This window comes from Puma concolor, chromosome E4, assembly GCF_028749965.1.
Source record: "Puma concolor isolate L17-30 chromosome E4, mPumCon1.1.hap2, whole genome shotgun sequence".
Lineage (NCBI taxonomy): Eukaryota > Metazoa > Chordata > Mammalia > Carnivora > Felidae > Puma > Puma concolor.
In genome coordinates this window covers 2,516,384-2,541,845 of record NC_141683.1, presented here as the reverse complement: position 1 = coordinate 2,541,845, position 25,462 = coordinate 2,516,384, and the positions used below count along the sequence as shown (strand labels likewise).

Below are 25,462 nucleotides of genomic sequence, written 5' to 3'. Positions count from 1 at the left end.
ATGTTAGGCCTGGAAGAAAGTGGGCAAAGTGGGCGTTAAGTGGTCCAGACGGGCTCCAGAGCAGGGCCTGTGTTGGGGAATGCCTGGAAATGAGGCAGATTGAATTCAGTGGAAAACACTGGTAGAAAAGCTTTGGAAGTTCATGGAACCTTCAGGAGAAAGCTTGTCCAGTGAAGCGTCTGACACGTCTGTGCAGAATGAACTCTCCTTGTACCTGACACGGACCACACACCAGTTAGGGGTTGGGCTTCTAGTAAAACAGGCGTGAGGAGGAAGGGGAGAACGCCATGCTCAGAAGTCTGGAATTTAGGCAGGTGGTGGAGACCTGCCGTAGACCCTTGAGCCGGCTGGGGGAACGGTCAGCTCCGTCCCATCCTGCTCAAGGAGGCAGAGATGGCTCCAAGCTGTCCTGTGACGGAGACCGGGCCGCCGTGGGCGCCGTGCTGGACGTGGACATGGCCGCCGAAGGGACCAACAGAGCCCCAGGCCGCGGCGGCAGGAGCTGGCACTGCGTCCCAGGGTCTTTCGCAAACAGGAAGAGCGCCTTCTCTCACTTCCTGTCTCCGCATGCACATGCCCAGGCCTCCCCACCCAGAGGAACTTGACTCCGGGCGCTGGAGACTGTGGTCTGCCCTCTGAGACCAGGGGAGGTGGGGAGATGCCAGCGCTCTCGCCAGACACACACGGTCCTCCTCACCGGTGCCATGCCGTCACCACACAGATGTGGTGTGGGGCCTGGATCCGTGTCCCCTGACTTCCCTGCATCTGGACTCTCTCCGCAGGGCACAGACCAAAGCCCAAAGCCTTTAATTATTGGCCCAGAGGAAGACTGTGACCCGGGTTATTTCAACAACGAGGTAACGGTTCCCTGACTCCCTGCTTTCGTCATTGTCGCACTGGCTGCTGTTGACTAGAAGCCGTTAGACCCACACCGGCCGTGAGGGGCACAGGGTGGGCGCCGAAGCTTGCAGACCCGGGCGACGGGGGACGTGGGGCGAGGCCGCAGGCCATGCTGCTGTATCCTGCCTCTGCGCACCGCAGCCACGCCCGTGCGTCTGCCTTCCAGAGCGACATCATATTCCAGGACCTCGAGAAGCTGAAGGCCCGGCCAGCCCACCTGGGGGTTTTCCTGCGGTACATCTTCTCTCAGGCGGACCCCAGCCCGCTGGTAAGTCCGATCCGTGGGCGCCGGCAGGCAGCTCGAGGACAGAGGCAAATAGGGAAGAAGGTGCGGGTCAGGCGGGAGGGACTGTGCCCCATCAAGCACGTCCGGAGCGTAGGGAGGCGCGGGGAGAGGGAGGCCAGGGGAGCCGCCATCATTCTCGGTCCGCTTGGAGGAGACGGTCATCCTGGAGTCATGAACCCTGAGGACGTGAGAGCCTGGCCTTGCAGACACGAGACCTTACCACAGGGAGGCTTAGCGGAGGGGCAAGGTGACAAAGATGACAGCGGGCTGTATGGGGAAGGGGCGCCCTGGGACAGGGCTCGGGGCCAGTGGCCTCAGCAGCTTCTTTCCTGCTGCTCAGCCGCTCGGAAGGGGATGGGCACGAGGGGACGGTGTCGTGTCCCTCAGGAGGCACAGAGCACTGTTTGCCTTCGGGGCCAGGAGCACCGGTTTGTGGGACCCACGTGCTGTGTCCCAGAGACTCCGGAGTGAAGTCCGGGCACATCACAGACAGAAGTAGAACACCGGCCCGTAGAACACAAGATACAGACCAGCACGAGGCAAAATGCCGAGTGTGGAGGACGCACAGATAGGGTGCCTGTGTTGCAAGCGGGTGGGCAGAACTCAGAGGGTTCTGAGACTCCAGGCCAGGGTTTCTCCGCCCCAGCTTGGTGACGTTGAGCTGTAGGAGTTTTTGCTGGGGGGCCATCCTGTGCATCTCCCCATCTCAGCTGCGCCACTAGGCTCTGCCCACTAGGTGCCCCAGCACCTCTCCAGGGAAGGGTCACAGGTGTCTCCAGGCCCCTCCTGCTTGTTGTCCCTTGGAGGCAAAATCACTCCTCCACGGAGGGGGGCCACTGAGAACCACCGCTCCAGCCCCCTTCTCTCTCCTCCTAGCTTTTTTACTTGTGTGCCGAAGTTTATCAGCAGACAAGCCCCAAGGATTCCCGAAGCTTGGGAAAAGACATCTGGAATATTTTCCTAGAGAAAAACGCGGTAAGGCAGTTGTAGATTGAATTACAATTTTACTGTACTCCTGGGGGCCACTCGGAGCAGAGGAAAAATGAAGCCATACATTCAGGCTGGATGGAAACCGTTCTTCAGGAGAAGTTGGGGCTGACGGACGGCTCCTGGGTCCTGTTCCCGGCCCTGCTCTCAACCCTGAGCTGCTCTCCCGGCCCCTTTGTTCTGCGTGTGGCCAGGTAGAATGCACGTGGCCTCTCCAAACATTTGGAGAGAGAAGGAGCTGGTGCCAAACCCTGATTCCTGTCCCCTAGATCGGTGCTGGCTCCGTGTCTGGGCTCACTGATCTAGGGGCTCTCATGCCCAGCCCAGAGCAGAGTTCCCGGGGAGGAGGCCGAGAGCGCGCGCCCGTGTGGACGGGGCCGGGCTGCGGCGGCACCTGCCTGCACAGGGCAACGCCTTACGGACTCTCCAGTGTGAGCGGCTATGCTGATGCCCAAACGACTTCAGTCTCTCAGTTCCAAAACATAAGCTCGCAGCATTCCTGAGACTGGGAGTAAAGTGTCCTTCTCAAGACTTCCACACCTGTTCCCTCCAGCGGGTCTGGAGGGGGGCGGCCGCTGCCAGCCGCACCCTGTGGGGGTTGCAGAACCGGCCCGTCCCCGCGGTCAGTCCCTCTGCTCTCCGCTCACTGGGACACTCGGTAACCTGAGGGAGCAGAGACGGCCCAGTAAAGCTTGCTCCCTTGGTGCTGAGTCAGCACCCGTGCATCCCATGCACCCCATGTCCTTGAAGCAAAGTGGGAAGCCTACATGTGCCCCAGAAGGTGGCCCAGCTCACCTTGTAGCTTCATGCTCGAGTGCAGGCTTACGAGGGGGCGGAGGAGAGGACGGTGGGCCGGGTGTCCGGGAAGGAGAGAAGGGGCGTTCCAGTCCTCCCTGCCACCGTGCTACATCGCCCACGTACCCTGGGCTGTGGGCCTCACTGCCCCCGCCCCCACTCTTCTCTTTTCTAGCCACTGAGAGTGAAGGTCCCAGAGGTGTTGCAGACTGAAATTGGTAAGTCAGTTTACTAGCCAGCTGCTCTTGTCCTGGGCCGTGGGAGGCTGCAGAGCACAGAGGGCACGTGGGCCCCATCCCTGGGAAGCCCTCCTCTAGGAGGGAAAGCAGGGGCGGTTCCCCCCGAGCGCCTCACGATGGCTGACGGGCCGCGCAACGGGACAGGCCCTGCCTGGGGAGCCCATCCCGGGAGTACGTGCCCCCGTCAGACCTGAGCTCGTTTCTGCCAGCCTTCCCCGGGACCTTCCTGGGCCCAGCGGGGCCATCTGTACGAAAGGGCAGTTGGACTTGAGGGATTCCTAAGCCTGGTCGATCACCAGAATCCCTGGGGGAATTCTTGAAACTCCAGAAGCCGGGGCCTCACTCCATCCCACCTCGGGTCGGGATCTCTGGAGTATTTTTGTTTCTGTGAATTCCTCTCTGATGCTGCCGGCGTTTGGCCCGGTGAGGACCCTGCCGGCCAATGATTGCTCTGTCCCCATCTCGTTCTCTAGTCGTGATAGGAGAGCTGAGGGAAGGCGGCATAAGAGGGTGTCAGCCTGAGAAGCGGGTCCCAGGCAGCTTTCTAGAGAACAGGCGTCCCACGCTGCCTTCGGGAAGCGTGCTTTGTGGCCTGAGGCCAGAGGGTAGAGTCCCTCGACCGCGTGAAGCTGCTGGGGGAGCGGGACCGACACCGTCCAGGTTCCGCTGGGGAGTCGGGGCTTCATGTGAAGTGCTTGTCTTTCTCGGCCTCGCGCCCTGGCCCGGTGGCCACGAAGAATGAGGGGTTTGCACTGTGGCATCAGAGGGCAGCCCCTGGGCCCATCTGATCATAGACGGGGTTTCATTTGTCCACATAACAGAGCCTCAAACATCCAGAAAATGTTTTTGTGCTTGCCTTGGGACCTGGACAACAGGAGTCCAGTCCTGGATTCGGGAGTGGCCTGGTGGGTCCAGGACTCGGGGCTCAGCAGGCATGGCCCCCTCTCCCGACACCCCATTTCTCCTTCCCTGGGTTCCCACCAGACTCACGTCTGCGCAGCAGCGAGGACGTCCGCGCTGCCCTCCGGGAAGCCCAGGAGGCGGCCATGCCCGAGATCCAGGAGCAGATCCAGGACTACAGGTTGTGGGTCCCCCCTGCTCCCTCTGCGTCCTCACCCGTCTGTCCCCTGTGACGAGCGTCTCTCGTGAGCGCATTTGCCTCGCTGTTTCCGGGCGTCTGTGAGACACGTGTGCGCCTGCTTTGTCTGTCTTAGAACGAAGCGCACCCTGGGGCTGGGCAGTCTGTACGGTGAGAATGACCTGCTGGACCTGGACGGCGACCCTCTCCGAGAACGCCAAGTGGCCGAGAAGCAGCTGGCTGCCCTGGGAGACATCCTGTGAGTGCACCACCACCCCACCCCCACTCCCCCGCCCCCACCCCCCCGCAACGCCACCCGGAAGTGCCGAACAGACGCGAGTGTCCTGTGCGTCTGCTCGCCGGCCTCTCCCCCCACGACGTCTGCCGGATCCTCCCCCCGGGAAGGTGCGGAGGGCCCGGCTCGCCTGCTGCCTTGCTCAGGCGAGACTGGGCATTTCACGGGGCCGCGGGACTCCGCGGCTCCCCACGGAGCTTTCTGCTCCCCTTCCGAGCCCTCTTCCTGACCGTGCTGCCTCCTGTCCTTAGGGTCACAGGGACCCTGGCATGAGGGCCACACGTGGGCCCTCAGGAGGCAGACCGGCTGGCGGGCGGGAGGGTGAACGATTCTCAACTGATCATCTCAGTTGGGCGTCAGGAGACCGGCCTGACTAACCTGGTCAGGAACTTCGGCTCAGCTGCGGTGGCCGTGCCTCTCCTGTCCCGTCTTCCCAGCGCCACCCACGTGACTTTGTGGGGACACATCAGACTTAAGGGCTTCTCCACTCAGTGCTCTGGGACCCTGGTCTCAGCTATAAAATGACAAAAGGTGGACGAGACTGTCTCCAGAGTCTCTGTTCACGCTGCCATTCAATGCAGCAACACGTGCGGAGTTCGTTCTGGGCTCTTGGGACGTGTTAGTGAACAAAACAACAGTTTCTGTGGTGCTCACGTCATAGGGGGAAGAGAGAGCAATGTGCAAGAAATAAGGAAGGCCTGTAACGCGTTGGAGACAACGAGGGGGACAGAGCAGGCTGGCGGAAGGGGTCGGGCGCACCAGAGCCAGCGGGTGACGGTTTTAAATAGGGCGGCCAGGGCGAGCCTCCCCCCCCCCCCCCCACCAAGTAACATTTAAGCAACTGAAGAAAGTGGGACCGTCATCCTTGAAGACCGCTGGGGGGAAGAGGCAGGGCAAAGTAGGCACGTGCTTGACGTGTGGTGAGCAGCGGAGACCAGAGCAGATAGAGAAGGTGGGTGCTGAAGTCAGAGAGGTGACGGGAGGGCAGCCGCAGAGCCTGAGGACGGTTGTGCGGCCTCTGGTTTTCCCTGTCCGTGGCGGGGAGGGGCCGCACGGGAACCCACGCGGTGGGGCTTGGACCGGGCAGGGCTGGGGCACGCGGTGAGACGCGGTCGGTGTCCCACATGTATCCTAACAGTAGAGCAAATGGGCATCCCCTAAAAACTGAGTGTGGGTCGGGGAAGACCCCATGGTTTGTGCCTACACGGCAGAAAGGACGAGGTGCCATCAGCCGGGATCAGGGCGGCTGTGTGGGGGGCAGTCCGAGGTGGGCATGTTGAGTCTGAGGTCTGTATTAGACGTCACCCTGGAGGTGCGGCCGCAGGCTAAGTCTGGCAGAGGAGAGACAGGACTGCAGACATCACACAGGGGCATATTCCTGGGAATAACCCCCTGACCTTCAGCCAAGCCCTGGATCTTTGTGGGCCTCAGTTTCCCTGGCCTGTTACAGTGGGCACCCCGCTCAGGGTGGTCTCTACGGGAAGCTTCAGCCTCACTTGATGGAGATCTAACACCTCCTCACCGGGCACTTTGAGATCTCAATCAGCTTGTGAATAGCTTAGAATAGTGCCTGGCCCATCGTGCCCCCTCAGCTGGTCGTTGCTGCCTCCACCGCCGTGTGGGAAGGTCTCTCTGGGTCGGCTCTCGAGGGGCCACCCGCCCTCCTCCAGTTCTACGTCAGCCCAGCCCTTCAGTCGAGTTTGGCTGGGCGAGGACGGGCCCCTTCCTCCGTGATCACGTCACAGTGCTGGCCACGTCCCCCTTCAGCGGGAAGGACCTCTCAGTCCCTGTGCCGAGGCCCCCGAGGGGGTGAGCGCTCTCGCCTCCTGAGCCCCACGTGGGCTCAGAGCTGAGACCGGAGTCGAGGTCTGGCCTCCCCGCCCCCACCGCCCTCGTCCTCTGTGTCTGCGCGGCCAACACGCCTGTGCCGTACGTGCGCGTCATGGCTCCTTCCTTTTGTTCCAGGTCCAAGTACGAGGAGGACAGGAGGTGAGTGAGTGTGCGGTGCGTTTGCCATCCTTCTGGACACAGGGCGCCCTGAGCATCGAGGTCACAGTGTGTCCAGCCATGGCCCCAGGTGTCGCGTAACCGTAACAGCGGCTTGTGAGGTCCAGGCCCCTGCCGCTTGGGGCCGCCGCCTGGGGCAAGGGTCTGCCCTCACCCCACCGTGCACATAGCCGGCCTCCCCACCTCCGCCTTAGCTCTGCGTCTCCCTCCGGCTTTCACCTCTGAGCCACCGTGAAGTGCTGGTGACTGGACCGGTCCGAGTCAGCAGCCCTTGTCGGGGAGCCGGGGCGCGACGCCTCTCCTCTCTGGCACAGGTTATGGGGTTTCCGCAGCCGGTATGCGTGTCCGCTCCTCAAGCAGCCAGCATCGAAGAGTGTGCGCACGCTTGAGCTGGAGGAAGGCAGGCCAGGGCGGTTGTGGAGGAGGGGCCGGAGCCCCTGCTGCACTGAGTGCCCAGAGTGCCCGACCTGCCTCCTGAATCCAGGGCCAGATCCGCTTCCAGACACAGCTCTGGACGGTTCCACGTGTGGCCCGTGGCGGCTCCGTTCCATCTCTCTCTCAGTGCCAGGGCCGGGAAGGTGGTGAAGGCAGAGGCAGGCCAGCATTTCTCCCCTTTTCCCTGCCACCCCACCGCACGTGGATGCCCGAGGACCGTGGCCGTGGGCCTCAGTCGGTTCCAGGCCTGCCGGCTTGTTGGCTTACGTTGTAGGGACCGGCCACATCCTTCTGCTGGCCGCTCTCCCCCCTTCAGGAAGAGTTCTGCTTAGGGAGAGAATTAGGTCTCTCCCAGGACTCCTGCTAGCCAAGAGTCCTTCTGTGCCCCCCCTTGAGAATTCCAGGGCTCCTTCCAAACACCCTGACCCAGAACTCTCCCTTTGTCACCCCCCTGGGTGGTAGTTTGGAGATTGTTCGGAGCGGGGTTCTGGCCCTTCCGCCTGTTGGCGGGCACAGCTCGAGCTTTCTGACTGACCACTCTGCTTCCCGTCTCACAGCGCCCCCATGGACTTCGCCCTCAATACCTACATGAGCCACGCCGGGCTCCGTCTTCGAGAGGCACGGCCTTCCGGCGCAGCCGAAAAGGCTCAGGCAGCTCCTGACAAGGACAAGTGGCTGCCCTTCTTCCCAAAGACCAAGAAGGTGACAGAACTACCTGGACAAGAGTCCTCTGGTGCGGGTCTCTGCATGAGGCCAACCCGGGAAAGCCACTCACGACTGCGCCTGACCCTCGCTGCCTTTGCATGGGGAGTCCGTGAGAACCCACAGACGAGCTCAAACCCGGCCCGGGCGCACGTGTGCTGGTTCGGGAGCAAGCAGGAGTCTGCTTTGCAGTTAGCCGTTCAGGGCGGGTCTGGGGGGCAGTGGCAGGGATGAGTGGCTAAGTCTGGGGATTGGGACCTTCTCCAAAGCTGGTGTCTCCTGTCCCAACAGAGCAGCAATTCCAAGAAAGACAAGGAAGCCTTGGAGGACAAGAGGCGAAACCCTATCCTCAAGTACATCGGGAAGCCCAAAGGCTCTTCGCAGAGCAGTGAGTACAAGGGGGGGGGGGGGGGTGGCAGCCTCGGGCAGGGGCGGCGGCCCCGTCACCGACCGGGGGGCTGGCAGAGGGTGTTCCCTGTCCCGGCAGCCGCACGCCCGCCTGCCCTCTGAGACCGCAGCTCCCGCTCAGTGCTGCTCATTGTCCCCTTGCCACACCGCGCGCAGGCTCCTCGAGGTGCAGATGACGCTTCCGAGCCAAGGAGGTCATGCCAGTCCCCGGGCCTTAGTCTAGGAGCTCAGGGCAGTTATAGCTACCGAGCAGCCACGCGGAGGAATATTCCCGCCTGGCAAGGCCGCCCTGTTGACAGTAAATGCCCCCTTCACCTTCACCAGTGGGCTCCGTCTGTGCCCCTGAGCTGTGTCGGGAGCAATTGTGGGCCCTCGATGGGAAGTCTGACTCACTGCTAAGCAGAACTGCATGTGGAGTGGGAGGTGGGGGCCCAGTGACACCCCCGATGCTGCCGCTCACCTGAAACTCGGTTGAGCCTGTCGCCGGTCTGGAACTTCCTGCTGGCCTCCCAGTCGGCGTCTTCAGACCCCAGTGTTAGTCTTGGGAGTCTGGGAAGGGCTGTGGGGGTGGGTGGGCCGGTGGCCTTTTCTGATATTGCTGCCTGGGGGCTGTAGAAGGGGGGACTCTTCTAGGTCAGACGTGATTTTTGCCATTCGTTTTTCATTTTCCAGCTTGATGTAAGTTTTGTTTTGACTCTGGAGACGTTAATTTGACTTTTCACGGTTTACTTTTGTTTCTGTTTGTTTTCTTTTAGCATTTCATATTCCCTTGTCCCCTGTGGAAGGTAAAAGGACCGTTTTCTGTGGGTTTTGCTTTTCTTTGCTTTGAGTTCCCATCTCTCCAGTCTGTCTGTCTGTCCCTTTTCCCCGTCCCCCATCCCGTCACTCCGTCGCCGTCTTCCGTGTGCCTCTCTCCTGCTCCGGCTGCCTCCGCAAGGGGCTGCTCCTGGCGGTGTCACGGAGGCCAGCCTCCCCGCCCTCGGCCCCACCCTGTCCCTGTCTCACATCTCAGGGAACAGGCTCCGAAGGTCCAGGGCTCCGTGTGCACGAGGGAGGCCTTCACACATTAAAATGTCCTGCCCGAGCTTCTCAGGTTTTTGTCTCGACTGAAATAACGGAAATCCTCATTTTTGAGAGTTATGCGGGGTTTCCTTCGTAAACAGTGGGTCTCTAACAGTTCTTCTTGGGGGCCTTTCACCGTCCGTCACCTGCTCTGCTTCAGCCCTTGAGCATGGCGCGTCCACCGCTCCTGACTTAACATGGACGGCGTGGCGTCACCACGGCGGTTGAAGAGAGTGACCCCTGCTGTGTGTTAGAGGGCCTGGTGCCGTCGGGGGTCTGTGCGCTGAAAACGAACACGTCATATACATTAACCCAGAGAGGTTGAGAACCTGCAGTTGGGCAAACTCATTTCTCATCAGTGAGGCTCCCACGAGTACAGTCACGTGATTAATGTGGTCAAGGCTCTACTGTGAATCTGTGCAGAGAGAGAGCAGTGCAGTGAAATCAGGAAATTGTTCAGTGGCTAGAATTCATTTTATGTGAAGTGACAATTAAAAATAACGATTTTCAAAATTATTTCAAAGTTACTAAATTCCTAGACTCGTGCTACTTTATTGATTTTTTTTTTTTTAATGTTTATTTTCGAGAGAGAGGCAGAGACAGAGCGTGAGCAGGGGTGGGGCAGAGAGAGAGGGAGACAGAATCCGAAGCAGGCTCCAGACTTCGACGCAGGGGGCTTGAACCCACGAACCGTGAAATTATGACCTGAGCTGACGTCGGTCACCCAACCGACTGAGCCACCCAGGCACCCCTCCTTATGCTACTTAAAAAAAAAAAAAAAAGGTTTTAAGTTTTGAGAAAAGGCATATAAAACAATGGAAAAATAAAAGAATGGCCTTGGGACCCAGGCCCTTAGATCTTAACACACACTTCCTCCTGTCCACGCTGCCCCAGTGGAGGCAGGAGGAAGCAGCAGCTTCGAGGGGCCGGGAGCCCAAGGACAGGGTAAGGGGCCTGGGTGTTCACCAGGGCTGAGTTCGGTCTTTCCATTGTAATCTAATGATTTGGTGTGGCCTTGCTTCTCAAGTTCCCAGGACATCAGCAAAGCCTATGTCCGTGTCTAAAGACCAAACAGCCCCCAGAGGTGGAGGAAGGGTCAGCACTGAGTGACCGTTAGAGTCATCAGCTGTTGCCCCCGTTTAACAGCGACCATAACTGACTGTTAATAATATGGAATGTACTTAACCCTTCCATTTCATTGTCGTCCAGAGAATGGAGGAAGGAGAACAGGGGACACCAGTGAAAACTGTGCTCATTTAAAAAATTGCGTTCCTTTCTGCCTTTCTCCCCCCATTACACTGACTTTCCTCAGTTGTGCCGCCTCTCAGAGCATTCCCCGTTTGTCGTCACAGGGTGAACTATACCCCGAGCACAGGCGACACACGGGAGGGAGCAGTGGGCTCAGCCCGGCGGCCTCCTGTTACAGGGTATTCCCAGGCCCTCGTGCCATCACCCAGCAGGGCTGCTCAGGCTGTGACTGCAGAGCTGACCCTGTGGCAGGCAGCTCAGGCCCCAGTCCCCAGAGTGGGCGTGATGCTAACAGCCCCTGCTCCTGACACGGCCTCCTGTTACGCATCTCTGGAAAACTGTTACCCCGGCCACCTGCCTAAATGATACGAAGTTTGAAGAGACCAGCTGGATGTTCTGTTTGCTCTGGCCTGGAAACTTTCTCATGAAACCTGAGTTTAGAGACTTAGGGAGATTTGTAGGTTTGCACGGGTGGGACTCTGGCTAGTGTGGGTAGGATCAGGGCCTCACCTGCCTCCCTGCCCACCCCCAGCCTTCCTGTTGGTCTCTGGCAGATCGGCCTCTGAAGCCCAGCTCTGGGCTGATGTCACTGCATCTCTGAGGAGGAACCTTCTGCGGGTATCCCATGAGCCTCGTGACTTTCATACCTGCTCTCTCTGTTTCTTTGAACAAGAACAGCCTTCTTTTGTCTTAGCTTTGAAGAGGGGCTGGAATTTGAATGCCAGAGAGTGACCCCTTTTCTCTGTTCTACCTAAGACCACCCCCACTCACTGATAATAAAGGGTCTGATTCACAGTGATGGCAGCAACTAGAGGCAGGGGCCGGGACTGGAAGGACAGGAAGGAAAGTCAAAAAAAAAGAACAAATAATGAGCTCTAAAAGTAATATAAACTTGGGAAATGATTGATATAACCTGGCAACCTGGCCAAATTACAGACAGATGCGTTTTGGGTGCTCCTGGCTGGTATTCTATTCTGTATTCGGTTCTTGGAAAAAATCTCATCGTTAATTAAGCCTGAGAGTCATTGTAATAACGTGAGAGCCGAAAGGAATACCCACAGGAAATATACCTCCAAATGGTCTCATTTTGCATGTGAGAGAGCAAGGGACTGCCCCTGTCACTCTCCGGGTTATTGGGAGAGGACCAGGAAGTAGTCTAGAGGACCAGCCCCCACGTCTCCCAGTCCCCAGCCCGGTGCTGCTGTCATCCGTGCTTGCTCACTGCTCTGTCTTCTGGGCTAACGGGAGCGAGGGTCCCGAATAGAAAGCAGAGTACCCTTCATTGTCTTTCTGCTTCCAGTCAAACCAGGCAACGTGAGGAACATCATTCAGCACTTTGAGAACAACCAGCCGTATGACGCCCCAGAGCCCGGGACGCAGCGGCTCTCCACAGGAAGCTTTCCCGAGGACCTGCTGGAAAGCGACAGGTAGCAAGGGCCACATGGGAATTGCCGGCTTCCCACGGAGGGGAGCCTGGGCAGGGTGTGCTGCAGGGTTATTTCCAGGTGCTTCCCCCCACTCCGTTAGACCATAAGATCCCCGCCGCAGAACTCGCAGCTGCTCTGAAGACACGCCAGTGTCGGCCGTCAGGCCACCAGAAGACCGAGCAGGGCCCCCGACCTCCCAGCCCAGGGACTGCGTGTCTTGAACGTTTCCTTTGGACTCACCGCCTGGGTACTCAGCAGCTAGAGGATATTACACAGCAGCTAATCCCGACACCCTACCTGACAAGGCTGGAGAAGACTGGGGCAGGGGTGGCAAGGGACAGTCCCGGGGATGCAGGGGTCAGGCAAGGTTGGCCCCGACGCCCGTGAGGAAGAGCACCGGAGTTTGGCTCTGCTGGTTCCAAAGCACTTTCGAGAAGAAAAGAGGGTTTGCAGCTCCGGCATCTCGTATATTCTCCATCTTTGGCCACGTTCCAGTGAGAACCCTTCTCTGGCATCGAGGCGTGCTCCCGGACTTGTTCCGGACCGCGGCACGACAGCAGCCACGTCATGTCTGAAATTCTCCAGCCAACACTTAGAACCACCTGTGGTCAGAAAGCTCCGTGCACCTTCCCTGAGTCACCCTTGAGTCATCGTAGACGGGGTCTTGCGTGCACAGAAATCATACACGTGCGCGCCTACTGAGCAGGCGCAAGCCAGGTCACTGGGTCACTGGGGAGTGGCCAAGGGAATCAAACCATTTTACCTGGGAAACTGACCAAACTACAAGTCCGCCGTTCCTGCTCCCACACAAGGTTACCCCTGCTTGTAGCAAACCTTCGTAAGCTCAGTGCATGTGGAGATTCTGCCGTCATGAGAACAAACAAAGCTGTAAGGGAAGGTGAAGGTTAGATCTGTCCTGAGCCAAGAGGCCGAGCTCTGTGTAATCTCATTGAGTGAATTAAATGTATAAATTACGGGATGTGTAGGCCCGATGTTACAGATGCATCAGGCGTGTAGAGACAAGATACCAATGTTGTGAGAAAAAAGTTGAGACCGTTCGTAAATAGTGCTCTTGAAGGTGCCAGCTATACATGCCCTGAGACCCTAGGATCCCGAATCCACTGTCCACGGGAGCCGTTGGCTTTGCTGACTGTAAGCTCACCAGCAATCTTAGCAGAAACGGTGGGTCAGAGGTCGGCAGGTATAAGAACCCCCGGGTCTAGAAGGCAGTATTCTAGGGATCGGGGACCAGAGGTAGGTCGCCCCACTTGTTGGGAGGAAGGTTACTCGCTTGTGGGGGCTTGTCCTGGTGCTCAGGTGGCCTGTTGTGGGTTACTGGTGCAAGTGCTGGGTGAGTGGTCTTGGCTGGAGGCGTTCTAGCAGCCCCCAGGGGGTGGTCTGAGGCGGTCGGCTGGCAGCGTGGCTTCAGGGATAGCTCCATTTGAGTCCTTGGCAGTTGAGAGACACGAGATAAATGGAGCTCAGGGTGCTGGCCTCCTTTGCTACAGCAGCCTGCTGTGCCCTCAGGAGCTGCCCAGACTCCGTAGGCCGTCCCTGGTCCTGGAGGCAGGGGGCCAGGATGCAAATCAGTGAGCAGGTCAGTAAGAACCAAGCCAGCAGGGCCGTGGAGGGAGGAGGCACCATCCTGGGGCAGCAGGGTTCAGAGACACCAGCTGTCTCCCGGCTCATGCTCTGCAGGATGCGGAAAAGAACACCTGGCCGTCAGCGTCTCTTCACACTGAGGGGTCTCTGGGACTGGAGATGCTGAGTCTTGTCTTGTCTGTGGGTCTTTTGGCCAAACCTGGCAGATGAGGGAGCGGGTTCCTGCCGGTCAGTAGATGGGCCCTCCCCAGCCAGCCTGCCCCCAGGAGGGGACGTGGAAGCTCCAGAAGGATGCTACAAGATGAGAACAGAAGAATCCACACCACAGCTGGAGGGGCAGGAGCCCATCCGTGGATAGAATCTCTGATAGGCCTGCGAGGAGGCCAGGACAAGTGTGAAGGAAGTGCCTGTACTTCTCGGTAGAAGAAAGTCCTATGAAAGGAAGAGATCTGCCTCAAGCGGGGTCCGCGGTGGGAGCTGACCTGCTCTGGAGTCGAGGGAAAGATGGTCCGGCCACCAGACAGTCCAGGACAGGAGCGAGGACCTCATGGTCCCCAATAAGGGCCTGCGGCATCCACAGCTTTCCTGGAGGGTTTGGGGTCTGTGGCATACCACAAGTCTGATCTCTTGGTCCCCGCTCTCATTTCCTGGTGGGCCATGGGGACGATGAGAGCCTCTGTCCATCGAGCCGGACTGGGGAGGGGCAGGGGAGGCACCTGGAGTCTTGGTGGCAGAGGAGAGCTCGTCCGGGACGTGGGACCCCAAGGTTGCCGGTCCTCCTTCCCCAGTTCACGCTCAGAGATTCGCCTGGGCCGCTCGGAGAGCCTGAAGGGCCGGGAGGAGATGAAGCGGTCTCGGAAGGCGGACAACGTGCCCCGCTCTCGCAGCGACGTAGATATGGACGCGGCCGCGGAGGCCGCCCGCCTCCACCAGTCAGCTTCGTCCTCTGCCTCCAGCCTCTCCACCAGGTGGGCAGGGCTCGGGCAGCTCAGCTGGGGCGTCTCGGGGCAGGGGCAGCGGGGGCTGAGGGCTGACTTCTCTCCACAGGTCTCTGGAGAACCCAACCCCGCCCTTCACCCCCAAGATGGGCCGCAGGTGAGTGGGGTGTCCCGGCCCCAAGCGGCCGGCCAGGTGTGCCCGTCCACGGCCGCCGTTTCCCGCGGGCTCCGGGCAGGAGAGACGGGGGCGGACCCCGAGCTGAGTCCTTCCTCCTCTTCCCCAGGAGCATCGAGTCCCCCAGTCTGGGGTTCGGTGCAGACGCCCTCCTCCCCCACCTCCTAGAGGACGATCTGGGCCAGCTGTCTGACCTGGAGCTGGAGCCGGATGCCCAGAACTGGCAGCACGTGGTGGGCAAGGACGTGGTGGCTGGGCTAAGCCAGAGAGAGATCGACCGGCAGGAGGTCATCAACGGTGAGCATGTGCCCCTCTGTCTCGGGCGAGTAGGGGGCACAGGGTGGTAGTAGGCCAGGTGGCTCCCCGGGGACGGGACCGGGTCCGTGTCGCCATTCCCGCATGGCCCTTGGGGTGGGACGTCGCCCTGCGATCTGACACCAGCGCTCAGCTTCCTCAGAAGTGGTTTGGGGTGGCAGTCATATGACTTCGCATACTCGCTTGACCCCCTGTGCTTTGTGTCCCTCCCATCCCGCGACCACCCCGCTCAGAGCTGTTTGTGACAGAAGCCTCCCATCTGCGCACGCTCCGGGTCCTGGACCTGATCTTCTACCAGCGAATGAAGAAGGAGAACCTGATGCCCCGGGAGGAGCTGGCCCGGCTCTTCCCCAACCTGCCTGAGCTCATAGAGATCCACAGTGAGGGGCCGTCCTCCCCGCCCGCTGTCTTTCCCCCACACCCCTTCTCCGGCCAGCCTTCAGGTGTCTGTCCCCATCTGACCGTGTGCCAGGGCCTACCTGAGCAGACAGCCCTCACCTGCTCTCTCTGGCGGACAGCTTGATACGCGGCCTGAAGCCAGCCTCCCGGGTCCCCCAGGAGCAGAACGGCTGCCGGACCCTTCCCCTCGGCACTGCCGCCCAAAGCCCTTCTCCCCGGGTCCCGGAGGGTCCGGCGGTGCAACTCTACCCCGGGCCTCTCTGATTCTTCTCTCCTTGCCCCAGATTCCTGGTGTGAGGCCATGAGGAAGCTCCGGGAGGAGGGCCCCATTATCAAAGACATCGGTGACCTCATGCTGGCTCGGGTATGCTTGGAGGGGACGGGTCCCCCTTTCCCGTGGCCACGGGAGCGGCAGCGGAGGGTGTGGGAGGGCCGGGGTGCGATGCCCGGGTGGCGTCCCTTGTGCTGCAGTTTGACGGCCCCGCCCGGGAGGAGCTCCAGCAGGTGGCCGCGCGGTTCTGCTCCCACCAGTCCATAGCACTGGCGCTCATCAAGACCAAGCAGCGCAAGGAGAGCCGGTTCCAGCTCTTCATGCAGGTGTGGCCTCCCCGCCGCGGCCTGGCCGCCAGCAGAAGTCAGTGCGGGCGTAGCTCCGTAAAGCCGACCGGGGTCGCCAGGGATCTCCCGGGCTGCTTTCCCGGAGCCCCGGGGCAGGCCCGCCGGCCTCTCCTCTCCACCCGGGAGGGCAGCCCAGCTACCCCCACGCCCATCCACACCCCCCTCGTCCCACGCCACCGCCTCAGAAACACTGGCACGTGCCGGCCCTCAGGACGGACGTGGCTTAGCGGCCAGAAGGCCGTGTTCGCCTCCTGCTTCCTGTGTGCACGTAGCTGGGCCTCGGTTTCCCTGTCTGTAAAGTGGGCATAGCACCTGCTCTGTGGCACTCGTTTGACCACATCCCCTCCGTGGGTTATCTCCCGGCCCCCACCAGCCTAAACCTTTCTGAGTGACCCTCTGGGGCCAGGACCCACTTGGCCTTTTCACACCCATCCGGGTCCCGAGCCCATGAGCCAGGCCCTGACCGCGGGTTGTCCTCTTTCTCCGTCTGTGCCCCCTGCTGTTCAGGAGGCCGAGAGCCACCCTCAGTGCCGGCGGCTGCAGCTCAGAGACCTCATCATCTCGGAGATGCAGCGGCTCACCAAGTACCCGCTGCTGCTGGAGAGCGTCCTCAAGCACACGGAGGGTAGGGAGCGCGAGGCGGTGGCCGCACTCAGACCTAGTTCTAGCGCTGACCTGCTCTGTGGCCTTCACGAGTCACTTGTTTCGCTCAGTCTCGAGGGAGGTCGCGATTATGAGCGTGCTTTGGGGAGAAGAAGCTCAGCAGCGGGAGGGGGTGTGAGGCTCGCCCTCAGCCTGTGGGGGCCTTGGTGCAAACCTGAGGAAAGCGTCCGAATGGAAAGAGGTTGGCACGCGGACTCCCATGTGACTGTGGTCCCACACCGGGGCCACGGCTGCCGTCACCTCCCCCCCCCCCCCCGCCCCCCGCATCTGTCCGTCCCCCTGCCTGACGCCTCTGTGCAGCGCACAGACGTACAGCCACGTGTGCTGACTGTAGAAGTTCAGTGGCCGTGCTGAGAGGAGCTAGCCCCAGGGACACTCTCTGGGGTCCCAAGCATTCCCCCGCTGCCCTCGAATTTGGGGTGCTGGAGTCAGGGTATGGAGTGTGAGGACCCTCTCCTGACCTGGGCGGGCATCCTGGAGGCACCCTTGCCGTCAGCCAGGCCCTGCCCTCCCCCCATCTGTGGAGCTGGTTGTGGTCCAGCTGGCAATTCCCAAGAGCTGTGTGTGTCTCCGGGACGGTGCTCTGATCCCAAGGACGCTCAGCGCCAGGGCCCCTTACGTTTGAGGCCCTCGAGTGAGGCCAAGACAACACACCTGTGCCCGTACCGTCGGCTTGCAGCCACCGGCGGCCGGGTGTGCTGGACTCTGACACGCTCCTCAGGCAGGCACCCCCCAGCACCGCCTCTGCCCCGATCGGTAGGTGGCACGTCTGAGCACGAGAAGCTGTGCCGGGCCCGGGACCAGTGCCGGGAGATTCTCAAGTACGTGAACGAGGCCGTGAAGCAGACGGAGAACCGGCACCGTCTGGAGGGTTACCAGAAACGCCTGGACACCACCTCCCTGGAGAGGGCCAGCAACCCTCTGGCGGCGGAGTTCAAGGTGGGAGGCGGGGACCGCCGCACACACTGGGGGCACCCCCGGGAGCGGAACCGGCCGGGGCCCGGAGGGACGGGGTGCCGCAGCGGGGCCCCACGAACACCCAGCAGACGGCCCTGCCGACAGGGACGGGATGCTGGAGTTCTCCTGGCCGAGCGGGGGCTGGGAGCCGGGGTCCAGGTGAAGGTGGCCGGGGAGGAAACAAAAAGAGGTCGGGTTGCGGAGAGGCCCGGGCAGAGCCGCTGGCGAACCCCCCGGTGGGACGCACAGCCTCACGGTGGCTTCTGTCCTGCCCGTGGCCTCTATTCGAGCGTCAGAGCAGAGGCCGCCTCTTGCTTGCCGCTGACCCCCAGCTCCTCAGCAGTGTGGCGTGCACTGGGTCGAACGAAGGTACGAATGAACAAACGACGTTTCCTTAACAGAGCCTGGATCTGACAGCCAGAAAGATGATCCACGAGGGGCCCCTGACCTGGAGGACCAGCAAGGATAAGACCTTGGGTGGGTGCCCCAGCCCTGCCCCCTGGACCGCACGCCCGGGGCCCGGCAGGGCTCCTGCGGCCCCGCCTGGGGAGGGGGCACAGGACCCTGTCCCTGTGCTGGGGGGGAGCGGGGGCACTCCTCATGGCGCTTGCCCCCCAGACCTGCACGTGCTGCTGCTGGACGACCTCCTGGTGCTGCTGCAGAAGCAGGACGAGAAGCTGCTGCTCAAGTGCCACAGCAAGACGGCCGCCGGCTCCTCGGACAGCAAGCAGACCTTCAGCCCTGTGCTCAAGCTCAACGCCGTGCTCATCCGCTCCGTGGCCACAGGTGCCTTGCGGGCCTGGCCTCGGGCCTCCCTGCTGGCCCCTGAGCGGGAGGACGTGGCCCGGGGCGGGGTGGGGGGACGGGGCCCGGCGGACAGAGGCGGTTCGGTGAGAAGCCCCGTGTGTGCGGGAAGGGGCCCTGGGCCCGCTCTCTCCACCCGTGGTTTGGGGCGATGCCCCCCCCCACCCCGCCTCCGGGAGTCGCGGGCGGCGGTGAGCGTGAGGGAGAGCAGAGGGAGCGGGGGCCGCCGCGGGGATGGCCTGAGGGTCCAGGACTGCCTCTGGCCTTCCTGTACGCGACCCCGCGTGGTTCCGGTGGCCAGCTGCGTGTTCTGCTCTGGTCCCCGTCCCGTGTCGAGGGCCAGGGCTTCCAGCACCTTGTGGCCCTGGCGGGGGCCGCCGTCACGGCTCTGCCACCTCCACGCGGCCCTTCCCCCTTCCTTCGCACAGACAAAAGGGCCTTCTTCATCATCTGCACTTCCGAGCTGGGCCCCCCCCAGATCTATGAGCTGGTGGCTCTGACGTCGTCAGACAAGAACACGTAAGAATCGAGGGGCCAGGGCGGCGTGTGTGAGTGGTGGGCAGTGAGGCCGGGCCGAGGGGCGGAGGATGGGGCGTGGGCGCGGGACAGGGAGACAGGGCAGGCGCAGCGGGCTCGCGGGACCGCCGTCCTTGCCCCCGAGGGGTCTTCCGCGTGGTCAGTGGTCCCTTCCTCCTCCCTGCACTGGGGTTCTTCCTCCTTCCCACCAAGCGCATCCGCCTCCGGGGTCGTCACCCACCCCTCGTTCCCTCGCTGCCGCCACACGAGGCAGCTCGACTGAGTCAGCGTCTCAGCGTCAGGCTTGTCACCTGTGGGTCTTACTGCCTGTCTGGGGGCCGTTTAAAGACAAGGAGCAGACGGGGACCGCTCGGCCCAGAGCACGGCACAGGGCCACTGTGGGTGGCTGCACACGCCTGTGGGGAGGGCTGCCTGCGGGGGGCGTGCCTGACCCTGTGTTTACCACCGGCCCTCTCTGCCCCTGCTGAGCCACAGGTGGATGGAGCTCTTGGAGGAGGCCGTGCGGAACGCCACCGGGCGCCCCGGAGCCGCCCCGGCACCCGCCCATCCCCCACCCACCGGCGCCCAGGAGCCGGCCCACCAGAGCTTCACACCCAGCAGGTGCTCACCCCCCAGGCCCCCAGTCGTCCCCACGCCTCCGCCTTCAGTCCCTGTCTGCTCCCCCCAATCTGGCCCTCAGGGAGACCATGCCTGCGCCGGGGTGGGGGGTATAGAATCGGGACCAGGAGACGCCGGCCAGCACCCACCCTGCTCTCCAGGTGGCCGACCCGTGGCAGGTGCTGAAGCCTGCCACCTCCCTTTGTCGGACCATCCTTCACTGCCCGTTGTGACGCAGGAGGCCAGGGCGGCGTCTGAGCTCACCCCTCCTGGCTGGCGTCAGCAGTGCGGCGGGTGACCTCTGGGGGTTTGTCCCCGCAGGGTGGGACTGGATGGCTCGGAAGTGTTCCACGGCGAACCAGGACCTGAGGAGCTGTCTGGAGGTGTGTCCCTGGAACCGTCCTTGTGGGAGCCCACCGGGCCATTGTTGGTGGGACAGGTCAGGGGGTGGTCGGGTGTGGGTGCGGGGTGATGGGAGAGGATGTCGGGGCCAGAAGCGTGAGGTTTGGATAAGAATAGAGAAAGGAGTGAGAAGGGTGTGTCCAGAAGGGGAAGGAGAGTAGACCTGAGCCAGTGTGGACGAGCTCACTTGAACAGAGGCCCCCACCCCGGCTCTCCGGGTGACCGGCGTTCCACAGTGGAGGGGGGGGGGCCCGCCTCCTCCAGCTGGGCGTTTCCATGGAGAAGGCCACACCCGTGGGATACCGTGGGTAAATCTCCTGGTGGACTCCTCACTTCCTTCGGGTCCCTGCAGACGTTGCCTCTGCGGCGACGCGCCTTCTGTGGCCTTGCGGCTGCAGGTAAACGGTGCTCCCGCCCGCCCCCGCCCCCTGGCCTACGCGCTGCCGTGTCTTTCCCACAGTGCTGTCTCCCTTCTAATTCGCCTGGAGAGCTCGCTGTACTGTGTTACTCCTCTGTGTCTGTCCACTAGAGCTTAAGCTCCACACTGGCAGGGAGCTGGGTGTCATCCCCGACGTCTGCCAAGGGTTCGGGACGGTGTCCGGTTGTAGTCATAGTAGGGGTTCACTAAACATTCGTGGAATGAGTCCACGTTCTCAGCCGCTTGAACCCAGAGCTGGGTGTGGATGGGGTCCGCCCACAGGTGCCTTCCTTCCCCCTCCTTATGCTGTCCTCCCGCCCAAAGCAGGCCCTGGGCCACAGCAGAGGGTCAAGGGGAAGCACCCGGTCCGGCTAGAGGATCCCGAGCAGGAGGGCAGCACAGAGGAGGAGCTGGGTGCCTTGTCCCACCCTCCCGCAGCCCTGGGTGCAGAGAACAGGGGCCGCAGGACCAGGGGTCCCATCCTCCTGTCCCTCCCAGGACCTCTGGTTACGGAAGGGCTCGCTGATGCAGCCCTCCAAGATGGTGAGTGCCTTCCGGGCCCCACAGACCCCTCTACCCTCCACCTGCTGGAACGCTCTCTCCGGCCGTGCTGGAGGAAAAGGGACGCAGAGTCCGCTCCGGGTTCTGCCCTGTGGGGGAGGGGAGCAGCGGCCCTGGGCGTGGTTGTGCGGGGGAAGCCAGCACCTTCTCTCCCTCCAGTGGAGAGCCTGCGGCGCCTGATCCTGTGGGGCCTGCTGCCCGGTCACCCCGCGGAAGCACAGGCGTCCGGAGAGCCCGAGGCCGACCGGACACCCACGCCTTCCCTCGTGAGCAGCGCCTCTCAGCCCCGCGACCCCGGCTCCCCCAGGCCGGAGAGGGATCAGCCAGAGCAGGAGGACACGGCTCTCTGTTCCCTGGAGCATCTGCCCCCACGGGCCAGGAATTCCGGGATCTGGGAGTCCCCCGAGCTGGACAGGAATCCAGAGGAAGAGACTTCAAACACAGAGGCAGCAGGAAGCTACAAAGTTGTGAGAAAAGGTAAATCGATTGGGACGTCCACTGGGGAGACGGGCGCCCGGCTCACTGAGGTCGAGGCAAGCCTCCCAAATGGCGCTTTATCCGGGAAAGCGTGTGCACAGAGGCTCCCGGATCCCGGGAGGAGACGCCGACACACGAAGGCTTCAGGGTCGGGCAGCCGAGGTTCAAAGCCTGTCACCTAACATCCATGTGGCCTTAGACAAAATCGCGAACCCTCTCTGAACATCAGTGTGTAACGTGAGGGTGTCATCTGGTGCCCGGCACAAACCGGCTGCCCACAAAAGCCCCCGCTAGCATTCTTCACGGACGACCCAGACCTGAGGAAAAGATGAGGCTCTCTTTGGGGGCCTCAGACCCGGGACAGGTGCTTACAGCCACCCCCTGCAGCTGGTGGTTAGTGGCTGTGGTGAGGGCACTGGCAGCATGGGGGGGGGGGGTGAGGGAAGGGCACACCCCACAGGACGAAGCTGGGGGTGTGTGGCGAGCCATCGTGACAGTGGGAGAGCGCCCCAAGTTGCGGCCCCGTGGGCGGGGTCGAGCAAGAAAGCCCAGATCGGCCAGGACAGGGGCTGGGGACGGGTTCAGGCAGAGCTGCAGGCCCGAGGGAGGAGGGAGGAGGGAGGGGACAGGACGTGGTCTGAGGAGGGCAGCAGGAACGATGTTCACAGGGCTGCGGGGTCCTGTCCTCCCGGCGCTCAGCTCCGCCTCCCGTCTGCCCGAGGCCCGCCCTCTCTCCTGGGTTTCCGGGGGCTGCCCTTCCTGCTCTGTGCTTCGGTGAACTGGTGGACGGTTTCTCCGCGGCCCCCGGGCGTCTGCGTTCACGGTGTTCCCCCTTTTCTTCTCCTCTCCTGCTGTCTTCCGCCGCCTCCTCTTTCCTTCTCTCCTGGTGTCGGCTCTCCCTGGTGGTGGTGCTGGTCCAGCCGAGGTGGCGGGTGCCACAGCTGTCCCCGCGCTACCCGAGAGTGGCCAGTCGGGGCCTGAGCCAGCCGAAGCAGAAGGCGGAGCCGAGGCTGCGGGTAATGAACTTCGCGGAGCCAGAGCCAGGCTGGGGCTGGAGCGTGGGGCCTGCGGGGGCAGAGCCGGGCTCCGGGAGCGGACCCCCTGCCGCAGGGCACCCCTGCCCCTGTGTCCTCCCTCCCCCATCAGGCCTGGGCCTCTGGGACTGGGCTCGGCGAGCCGGTGCCGGATATGGTGGGGAGCGCACGCAGCCTGGTGCCCGGAGCCCCGCGTCCTTGGCCTGACATCCTGAGCCACACTGCAGTGTCGCTGTGGAAAGAGGCTCACGTGGCCTCCCAGGCCCCTTGGTGTCTCCCCTCCTCCCCGCTCCAGTGGTGTCTGAGTCCCTCCTGGAGCTGAGGGGTCTCTAGGACCCTGCAGATGGGCGCAGGGGCTGTGTCAGAGTTCATCTAGAGCTTGCGATGGGGAGATGTGACGGGACATGTGACGGGAGATGTGACGGAGCCTCCCTCCGCTCCTTTTCCCAAGTGCCTGAGGCTGGCCCTGCCTCCTCACCCCCCTGCAGGGACGGGGAGGCCTTCCCTAACCTCCGCTGCTGGGCACCCTCCCTCGGCGTGGGCCAAACTTGGCCAAAGTGCCACCTAGAAGGCTTTCTGGAGGAGGGGGCCTTTACAGGGCTGGTGGGCAGCGTGAGGCCGCCTACGCCGCGCTCACCCACGGGACGGCAGCCCTGGCCCCTGGCCGCGCCAGTCCACGTGGGGAGCGAGCACCCAGGGCGACGGGGTTGGGCTCTGCGTCCTCTGGACCAGCATCCTAACCTCCCCGTCTCGCCGTGGGGACAGGGAACTGTTTTTACGTCAGCATGCCAGCGGGACCCCCAGACTCAAGCACCGACCCCTCGGGGGCACCCACAAGCCCCGCCCAGCCCCACAGCCTCCCTGACTGGCAGACGGAGCCTCGGCCCCGGTGCCAGGGCAGCCGCAGGCGCCCCAGCCGTTCCCCGCCCGGCCTGGCCTTCAGGGACGCGAGCAGCATCTTCCATACCATCGAGCAGCTCACCATCAAGCTCCACAGGCTCAAGGTGAGGACAGGTCCCCAGACCCGTCGCCCCCAGGGCCCTGACGCAAGGGACCCGGGTTACACATCGCCCTGCTGTCTTCCAGGACATGGAGCACGCCCACAGAGAGCTGCTCAGGTCCCTCGGGGGAGACTCGTCTGGTGGCACCACACCCGTGGGCAGTTTCCACGCAGAGGCGGCCAGATGGACAGACAGCTCCCTGTCCCCTCCGGCCAAGGAGCCCCTGGCCTCAGACTCCAGGGACAGGCACCAGCCAGGGCCGTGCTCTGAGGACGGTGAGTGTGGCCCTGCCCTCTGGGTACCCACGCAGGGGAGGGGGAGGAGGGCTCTGTGAAGGGGTCTCATCACCCCCACCCGAGCACGAGTAATTCACACCCTCAGCTTCAGAAAGGGATCTTTCCAGGGAACCCTTACAGAAGCTCCCCTAAAAGTGGAAAACTTAGTATCGAACTCCATTTCCTTGGATCAGAGAGAGGATGGATCTCCCCCCTAGAACCACACGGGGTGGGGGTGGCGTGGGGGTGGGGCCAGCGCGTAGCCACCCACGGGCTTGGGAGCAGCAGCGGCCACTCCCAGGCTCCGGGAGAAACTCCGCTTTCGTCGCAAAAGGCTCCAGAGGACGCGCTCTCTTGAGCTCGGGTGCCGTGCAGGTGAACCCTAACAGGGAGGGTCACCCCAGAGGCCGGCCGCTCACTGCCCTCCCCGTCACCCCCCCCCCACCACAGGCTCCGACACACCCCTGGAAGAGTGCACGGCCCACGCAGCCTCGTGCCCAGGACTCTAACTGTCCAAACACCACATCCTCCGCGTCCCTACTCCCCCCGGGGACTGGCCCGAGGCAGGGGCACAGGGCAGCGGGACCCCAGACCTCCACCCCGCAGTAGAGGCGGTCTAGCCGAGACCCCACAGGAGACCCGCATGTCCCTTGGTCCGCTCGGGTCCGGGTCACATTTCAGTGTGTTCCCGCCTCCCCAGCCCCGTCCACGGCCTGGCGCCCTGAGCATGCCGGCTGCACCCAAACGGCCCCCCAGACACGCAGGTGGCAGGAGGAGGCTCTGTGTACGTGCACTTTCTTCCTCCCCTCCCCTCTTCGCGGGACCCCGGGGCTGGGGTGGGGTGCCCGCACCCCTGCCCTCCTTGTCACTTTGGTTTCCTATAAATATGTATGTACCATACGTGCATCTTGCTTTGTAAATAACCGAGCGGTTTCTGTCGTCGGGGTGCCGGAGGCAGTCACAGAGGGCAGCTTGTGTCCTAACAGCCCAGCCCCGGGAGGGTCAGAGCTGAGCACGCCGGTCCCCAGCGGGCAGGAAGGTGTCCCAGCCCACCTGGCCTGAGAGCCCCGCCTCTGCGGCCCAGGCCAGAGCTGCTCCCTCCTGTGGTTCTCTTCAGGGGGATTCCGGACCCCACCTCTGTCCGCCCGTCCCCACCCTGTCCCTGTAGAAAACCAGTGTATCAGGTACGGCCCTGAAAACTGGGCCCCAGGAGGTGGGGTGGGGGTTTGAATGCTGGAGTCCCTGAACCTAACCCAGGACCGTCCCCAGGGGCCCCACAGCATTGGCCCCTGTTGCCGGGCCAACCCCCCACCCTAATAAAATATACACACTGTGCTAGGTGTATATATACATATATATATAAATATATATATAATATATAAAATATAGAGATGGAAATGACTGTTTTCCTGTTAAAATAATGTATACTCTTTCTTTCTTTCATGGTTAAGATTTTTTTTTTTTAAGAAAAGTTAAATATTCTTCAACCGTGGTGGTGTGTGTGTGATTTCTGAAACTGCCCTGATAAAGACAAGGGGGTGGTTCTCAGGCTCAGGTGGAGGGAACAAAAGGCTGCCCCTGGCGTCGAGCCCCCAGGCGCCGAGCCCCCAGGCGCAGCTCTGGCCAGGGTCTCCCCCAGCCTCTGTTGGGGGTGCAGCCCTCATGGCCAAAGAAGCCACGGAATGTACCGCACACACAGGCAGGGGGCCCAGAGCCGGGGGACCTCGGGCAGGCCTGGCTGGTCCTCGCTGCCCTCAGCCCCCGCTCCCTCCCACGGGCCCTGGCAGCCCTGGAGGCCGCATCCCCCAAACCTCCTGCCT

At 62.3% G+C, this 25,462-nt stretch overlaps 1 protein-coding gene across 6 annotated transcripts in view; it reads left to right on the top strand.

Annotated features, from left to right (window-relative positions):
- Positions 1-25,129, top strand: part of ARHGEF11 (Rho guanine nucleotide exchange factor 11) — an 88,357-nt gene extending 63,228 nt beyond the window's left edge. For 2 of the 6 annotated variants that reach the window (XM_086693333.1, XM_086693331.1), the window contains 30 exons: positions 783-857; positions 1,067-1,168; positions 2,063-2,161; positions 3,144-3,186; positions 4,192-4,288; positions 4,422-4,544; positions 6,546-6,569; positions 7,580-7,724; positions 8,016-8,112; positions 8,888-8,917; positions 11,743-11,869; positions 14,260-14,439; positions 14,519-14,566; positions 14,694-14,881; positions 15,133-15,279; positions 15,583-15,662; positions 15,770-15,895; positions 16,424-16,541; positions 17,340-17,518; positions 17,938-18,013; positions 18,155-18,322; positions 18,769-18,859; positions 19,352-19,477; positions 19,796-19,857; positions 20,619-20,837; positions 21,015-21,332; positions 22,253-22,348; positions 23,132-23,370; positions 23,453-23,642; positions 24,093-25,129. In XM_086693333.1, coding sequence (XP_086549459.1) covers positions 783-857; positions 1,067-1,168; positions 2,063-2,161; positions 3,144-3,186; positions 4,192-4,288; positions 4,422-4,544; positions 6,546-6,569; positions 7,580-7,724; positions 8,016-8,112; positions 8,888-8,917; positions 11,743-11,869; positions 14,260-14,439; positions 14,519-14,566; positions 14,694-14,881; positions 15,133-15,279; positions 15,583-15,662; positions 15,770-15,895; positions 16,424-16,541; positions 17,340-17,518; positions 17,938-18,013; positions 18,155-18,322; positions 18,769-18,859; positions 19,352-19,477; positions 19,796-19,857; positions 20,619-20,837; positions 21,015-21,332; positions 22,253-22,348; positions 23,132-23,370; positions 23,453-23,642; positions 24,093-24,151 — 3,672 coding nt within the window. In that variant the 3' untranslated portion in view covers positions 24,152-25,129. The remainder of the gene's footprint in view (positions 1-782; positions 858-1,066; positions 1,169-2,062; positions 2,162-3,143; positions 3,187-4,191; positions 4,289-4,421; positions 4,545-6,545; positions 6,570-7,579; positions 7,725-8,015; positions 8,113-8,887; positions 8,918-11,742; positions 11,870-14,259; positions 14,440-14,518; positions 14,567-14,693; positions 14,882-15,132; positions 15,280-15,582; positions 15,663-15,769; positions 15,896-16,423; positions 16,542-17,339; positions 17,519-17,937; positions 18,014-18,154; positions 18,323-18,768; positions 18,860-19,351; positions 19,478-19,795; positions 19,858-20,618; positions 20,838-21,014; positions 21,333-22,252; positions 22,349-23,131; positions 23,371-23,452; positions 23,643-24,092) is intronic. The other 4 variants (XM_086693332.1, XM_086693337.1, XM_086693336.1 and 1 more) reach the window with 4 other exon arrangements.
- Positions 25,130-25,462: the final 333 nt, after the last annotated feature.